Here is a 6,876-nt window from a genome sequence, read left to right as displayed (position 1 = left end):
TCCTAATCAAATATGCAATCAAATAATAATCTCGATCTCAGAAAGGATGTGAAGGACATACCTTGGTATGATTGGGTCGATTCTCAGACGATTGGGGATGCTTGGGAAACGAAGCGAACCGACGGTTTAGGTCTTCGTCATTGGAGATTTCAGAGTCGATTTCGCCGTCGGATGTGGATCGCGCTTTCGGTTTCGGAAACAAGTCTTCGTCACCGGAGATCGATTAAGAGATCACGTAGAAAGCTTCCTCCTCTGCTAAATCGCCTTCACCGTCGCCTTTTGGAGTCGGATAGAAAAGATGCACGAAGAAAGAAAATGAAAAAGACGATCCGTCTTCGAAATCATCTCCCACTCCGGTGCTGCCACGTACCCACGAGGGACGACACAGAGAAGCCCTTAATCAAGGCCCGTTCGTCTCGTCCTTTGCCATTTTAAATTTTTTTAAATCCAAAATGGATTAAGGGTCGGGCCCAAGCCCATTAAAAGTTGGCTTCAGTTTTACTAATATTAAAAGTAAAATTTCACTTTCATCATCCAAATATTGATACTACTAAAGAATGTTTGCTATTATGACATTATTATTCCGTTTTGGAATAATCATCTACAGTTATTCTTCTTTTTTTGCTAAATCATCTACCGTTATTCTTACAAAATTATTTGATGCCTTTTCAGCAATTATCAATATTTGGATGGTGAAAGTGAAATTTTACTTTACTAACATGAAATGAAAGTGATGGTTCTGTACTTTCCATGTAATAGTTTTATACTGCAGGTTGATCGCTTGATAATGAATGCTAATTTAAGTCTATTTACTGTAAATGTTGATGCGTAGACGTTATAATTAATTAAGTGTTTATTACTTTATATGAAAATAAGGTCAGACAGAATTTTTTTAATCATACAAGTATTTTGTTTGGCATCAATAATTAAATGAACAAAAGTGTAGGCCGATACACAATCATTTCCTTGTCTAATCACATATATGGATTGAATAAGCTTTTGAGGGGGAATATTCTGACCTGGTAAAGCACAAAATAGGGATATTCTTGTCGTTTGATGCTTGCATGGCATATACTTCGCACAACAGAAACTCTTGGATCAACTAAAAGACCAAATTCTCCCTCGCTACCAAATCATTTACATGTTAGATTTTAGTATTTTACCAACAAATACATGTCTCATCATGTTTCATATACGTATTTCAAACGTATTACAAAACCTATTGAAAAACTTACCACTTAAGTTGACGTACTATAGTTTCAATTATGATTAACAGCTGTAGATTAGATTAATTAGACTTTATACTACTGAATAATTCGGCTATAAATAATGTAAATTGCTTATAGAAATATTAAACAATTAGTGTAAACCGATTAGATATATACAGAAATTTCGGAGTTACTTTCGCAAGGCAAAGTCTAAGGGTAAAATAGTCATTAAGCTACTTTGTCTAAGACAATGAAACCTTGGAGCTCTTGTCCAACTTGGAAACGACGTAATGTTGCTAACCAAGTTGCAAAAAATACACGGCAAGAGGTAGACGGAAGTAAGCATATACCATCAATCCTCAACGTACACGTGGCGATAGTCATACCTGTCATCATCTATATTCATTAAAACCTGACGTGACGGAACCACCCCTCCTTCGCCGTTGAATATACTACTTGTGGCAGACATATTTAAAAACCTTAAACTGTACCCTATATATCCTGTCTATTTGCATTAAATCTGAATTACTCTGATTACTGGAATCTCGGACATGCCATCGTGCTAAGAGGCGACGGTGAGGAGGATATTTAGCGATGTCGACGGAGAAACTTCTCGCCACTAACGGCGTTAAATCCGACGGCGTCATCAGAAGAACGGCGGCGACGGCGAATTGTCTTACCGGCGGAAGTCAGATATTCGAAGAGCTTCCTAAGGCTAAGATCGTCTCCGTATCGCGTCCCGACACGACTGATTTTAGCCCTTTGCTTCTTTCTTACACCTTGGAGCTTCAGTATAAACAGGTATCTATATATCTATGTATATTCATGTAATCATGTTTAACAATGTCGAGTTGTAGTTTAGAAGAGACGACTAGTTTGCAATGTTGAATTGTCATTAATTCGGGTTTATGGTCTGTATTAAATGTTAATCCTCTGTTTTGTTTTTGGTGATATGTTTTAGTTCAAGTGGACATTACAAAAGAAAGCTTCTCAAGTTCTATACCTACACTTTGCTTTGAAGAAACGTTTGATCATCGAAGAACTCCACGACAAGCAAGAACATGTAAGATTTTTTTTTCTGGTTTGCAGATCTGAAAATGATCATGAGCATTGTGTGGTGTCATAGATTCCCCGTTCGAATGATCGCTGGGACGAAACTAATATTATACGTGGTTTCCGGCCTGGTATTCAAAAAAAAAAAATTATTGTTTTGAACAGGTTAGAGAGTGGCTGCATAGCTTGGGGATCTTTGATATGCAAGGATCAGTTGTACAAGATGATGAAGAACCAGACGACGGTGCTCTTCCTCTGCACTGCACTGAAGATAGTGTGAAGAACAGGTGCTCTTAAAATCTCAGATAGTTACCTTTTTTTTTGTAAAGTTTCTGAAACATTAGATTGGTATGTTGTTCAGGAATGTTCCTTCGCGTGCAGCGTTATCGATCATCCGTCCAACGATAGGCCGGTCAGAGACAGTTGTAGACCGTGGGAGAGCAGCAATGAAGGGCTACTTGAATCTCTTTCTAGGGAACTTGGACATTGTTAACTCCAAAGAGGTTTGTGTTTTTCTCTCTGGCAATGACTGACTTTTCTAGATGCGGTTTCCGTGTTCAGGGCCGGATCATATTGGCCTTTGGCTCCCAAAATTTTTATAAGCTTTTTATATTTCTTAGACCCCTAAAATTACGAAAAAAAACTTTCTATTAATTTTCTTAAAGAAAATGTTTTTAGTCCTCAAAATCTCAGAACCGGCCTGTCGATGTTTCTTGCCTCACACTCTAAACATATCCGCAGGTCTGCAAGTTCCTGGAAGTTTCTAGACTCTCCTTTGCTAGAGAGTACGGTTCAAAGATGAAAGAAGGGTATGTCACAGTGAAACACTTGAGGGAAGTCCCAGGATCTGATGGTGGCCGATGCTGTCTTCCTTCGCAGTGTCTAGGCTGCTTTGGTAATAGCTGGGCAAAGGTTTGGGCGGTTCTGAAACCAGGATTCTTGGCGTTACTTGAAGATCCGTTCAGTGGAAAGCTTATAGATATAATGGTGTTCGACTCATTAGGGTTCCATGGTACAAAAGAGTCACCCGAGCAACCGCGTTTGGCTGAACAGGTGAAGGAACGCAACCCGTTGCGTTTTGGATTTAAGGTAACAAGTGGGGACCGAACCGTGAGGCTGAGAACTACTAGCTGCAGGAAAGTCAAAGAGTGGGTCAAGGCTGTGGACGAGGCTGGTTCCTACAATCCACATAGGTTTGGTTCGTTTGCGCCACCTAGAGGATTGACATCAGATGGAAGCCAAGCTCAGTGGTTTGTAGACGGTCACACTGCGTTTGAAGCGATTGCTTTTGCAATCCAAAACGCTACATCAGAGGTATCACCAATTAAGAACCCAACCACATGATTATATATATAGTTTGAGTAAAGTCTAAATATAAACTTCATCTGTAGATATTTATCACTGGTTGGTGGTTATGCCCGGAGCTATATCTCAAACGCCCGTTTCAAGATCATCCGTCTTTGCGGCTAGATGCCTTGCTTGAGACGAAAGCAAAACAGGGAGTTAAGGTAATGCTTTAATATCATTACATATCTCCCAGGCCAATGTATTCTAATGGTTTTCTAACAAATCTTTAAATTTTGTTGCAGATTTATATTCTTATGTATAAGGAAGTTCAAATCGCGCTGAAAATCAATAGCATGTACAGCAAGAAACGGCTTCAAAACATCCACAAGAACGTCAAAGTTCTTCGTTATCCAGACCATCTCTCCACCGGAATTTACCTCTGGTATAGTAATAACTAATAACCAAAACTCAGACTTACACAACTTATTAGCCACGCAACTAATTAAAGTTGAATTTTATGTGTTTTTTTCAGGTCGCACCATGACAAGATAGTGATTGTAGATTACCAAGTTTGCTTCATTGGAGGGTTAGATCTCTGTTTCGGCCGGTACGATACAGCTGAACACAAAGTTGGAGATTGCCCTCCTCATATATGGCCAGGAAAAGATTATTATAACCCTAGGTAACATTCCTGAACCTTATTTAACAAAAGGAATCATGTTTCTGACAAATTGTTATATGTATTGGCAGAGAATCTGAACCAAACTCATGGGAAGAAACGATGAAAGACGAGCTAGACCGGAGAAAATACCCTAGAATGCCATGGCACGAGGTCCACTGCGCTCTTTGGGGACCGCCTTGTCGCGATGTGGCTAGACATTTCGTCCAGAGGTGGAACCACTCTAAGGTAAATGCATGGTTCTAAAAATCGGTCTAAGGTGTCCGTCTAGGCGGCTATTCGATCCTACCAAAACGATTTTCTTAAAATCCGATAAGTAGTATACATGAGCTAGTAGTTAATGATTAACGATTTCTTGAACATTGTGTAAATGTATTGTAGAGATCATTTTTTCAGCAGTTGTGTTTTGTTTATAAGGTTTTGATTATGTTTTGTCTTATTGTTTTGATTAGAGAAACAAGGCACCTAATGAACAGACGATTCCATTGCTGATGCCTCATCACCACATGGTTCTTCCTCACTACTTGGGAACTAGAGAGATCGATATTATCCCAACATCTAAACCAAAGGAAGACCCTGACAAACCTGTTGTTCTTTCCAGACAAGACTCATTCTCATCTGCCTCGCCTCCTCAAGACATTCCTTTGCTTCTCCCGCAAGAAACCGATGCGGATTTCGCCACTATAGGAGATATAAAGTTTGAGAGAGGTTCAAGACAAGCCCTGGATGGTCGAGATGAGTTTCCAGGAGAAACTTCAGAGGAAAGCGATAGGGATGAGACTGTGAACGAGTGGTGGTGGCAGATAGGGAAGCAAAGTGATTGCAAGTGTCAGATAATAAGAAGTGTTAGCCAATGGTCAGCTGGTACTAACCAGCCTGAAGATAGTATTCATCAAGCTTACTGTTCACTCATCCAAAACGCTGAACATTTTATCTACATTGAGGTATATAAATATTAACTCATCATTCAAATATTTTAATATAAAAACTATTTATTCATCTAATATTCCCGGTTTACCAGAACCAATTCTTCATCTCTGGGCTAGAGAAAGATGAAACAATCCTAAACCGCGTTTCTGAAGCCTTATACAGACGCATTCTGAAGGCTCATGAGGAGAACAAGTGCTTCCGTGTAGTGATCGTTATACCGCTCCTCCCTGGGTTTCAGGTACAGTTTGCTTTTTCTTATAGCATTCACAAATAGGTAACATAATAAAAGCATGATATAATTCATTTTCTACGTTTGTTACAAAAAATAAAATAAAAGTCATTTTCTATGTTGACATTAAACAGGGAGGTATTGATGAGTTTGGAGCAGCTACGGTTCGAGCACTGATGCATTGGCAATACCGTTCCATCTCCAGAGAACGAACTTCGATTCTTGATAACCTTAACGCTTTGCTTGGTCCCAAGACGCAAGATTACATCTCTTTCTATGGTCTGAGGTCGTACGGACGGTTGTTCGAGGATGGTCCAATTGCCACTAGCCAGATTTACGTGCATAGCAAGCTACTGATTGTTGACGACCGAATCGCGGTGATTGGTTCTTCTAATTTAAATGATAGGAGCCTACTAGGGTCACGAGACTCTGAGGTACTTCCACAACTCTCGTTTTGATTATTTGTGGAAGAAATAAAAAGGAGTTAATTATTCAATTTGAAACAATAATGTTTTTCAGATAGGAGTTGTGATTGAAGACAAAGAGTTTGTTGAATCTTCGATGAACGGTGTGAAATGGATGGCTGGAAAATTCTCGTACAGTCTCAGATGTTCACTTTGGTCGGAACATCTTGGCCTTCAACCCGGAGAGGTAATTCGGAATTTTTAGTATTTTCACTCGTTAACTTAATAGTAATTATTTAAAAAAATATATATTAATAATTTCTAAAATATTAATCTTATTTTGATGTGTAGGTGAAAATGATAGAAGATCCACTAAATGATGCAACATACCAAGACTTGTGGATGGCCACGGCTAAGAGGAACACTGACATCTACGACAAAGTCTTCTCTTGCATACCTAATGAAAACATACGCTCAAAGTTCGTACTTCTTACCTTTTCTATAAAATTAAATATCTACCGAGAAATTATATAAATGTATGCTTATGATCTTGATTTATCTTCCTTATCACAGAGCTGCATTAAGACACAACGTGGCTCTTTGTAAAGACAAGTTGGGTCATACAACGATTGACCTTGGCATTGCACCTGAAAAGCTAAAACCATGCGGCAGCGACTCATGGGAGATGCTGAAGGAAACAAGAGGGCACCTCGTGTGTTTCCCATTACATTTCATGTGTAATGAAGAAGATCTCAGGCCGGGTTTCGTCGAAACTGAGTTCTACACTGCTCCTCAAGTCTTCCACTAATCACTATTTATTGGACGTGCCTCTTTATCCTGATTGGGTTAATAGGAGACTAATCCGGTTACTGAAAACTATATTAGATGGCTAAAAAGTCTCAAACGTTTTCATTATGTATAGAGAGTTATATAGACATAGGTAATGAGGTCATTTCTTTTTGAAGCAATCGGTTGAAAACCCAAAAAAAAAGAGAATACCTATGATTTGACTGATTTGTGTCTATGGAATAAGGTAGAAGATTGTGGGATTTAGGGTATGAGGCTAATTAGGATAGAAGTGTAGTG

General features: G+C 39.1%; 1 protein-coding gene across 1 annotated transcript; it reads left to right on the top strand.

The window, feature by feature from the left end:
* The first annotated feature begins 1,706 nt into the window (after positions 1-1,706).
* LOC106331279 (phospholipase D p2) lies at positions 1,707-6,769 on the top strand. Its single transcript, XM_013769632.1, has 15 exons — positions 1,707-2,009; positions 2,170-2,271; positions 2,427-2,548; positions 2,623-2,764; positions 3,003-3,575; positions 3,653-3,769; positions 3,851-3,990; positions 4,081-4,230; positions 4,299-4,455; positions 4,680-5,171; positions 5,249-5,395; positions 5,521-5,820; positions 5,906-6,037; positions 6,142-6,269; positions 6,364-6,769. The coding sequence occupies exons 1-15, from the start codon at positions 1,803-1,805 to the stop codon at positions 6,596-6,598; spliced, it is 3,144 nt and encodes a 1,047-aa protein (XP_013625086.1). The 5' UTR covers positions 1,707-1,802; the 3' UTR covers positions 6,599-6,769.
* The last annotated feature ends 107 nt before the right edge of the window (positions 6,770-6,876 follow it).

This window comes from Brassica oleracea, chromosome C1, assembly GCF_000695525.1.
Source record: "Brassica oleracea var. oleracea cultivar TO1000 chromosome C1, BOL, whole genome shotgun sequence".
NCBI classification, from domain to species: Eukaryota; Viridiplantae; Streptophyta; class Magnoliopsida; order Brassicales; family Brassicaceae; genus Brassica; species Brassica oleracea.
Note: the sequence above shows the minus strand (reverse complement) of the source record. Positions and strands in the feature narration are given on the sequence as shown.

Coding starts and splice junctions, on each gene's coding strand:
- LOC106331279 (XM_013769632.1), top strand. CDS start 1,803: ATGTCGACGGAGAAACTTCTCGCCACTAACGGCGTTAAATCCGACGGC. Junction 2,010..2,169: donor TGGAGCTTCAGTATAAACAG/GTATCTATATAT, acceptor GATATGTTTTAG/TTCAAGTGGACATTACAAAA. Junction 2,549..2,622: donor GAAGATAGTGTGAAGAACAG/GTGCTCTTAAAA, acceptor TATGTTGTTCAG/GAATGTTCCTTCGCGTGCAG.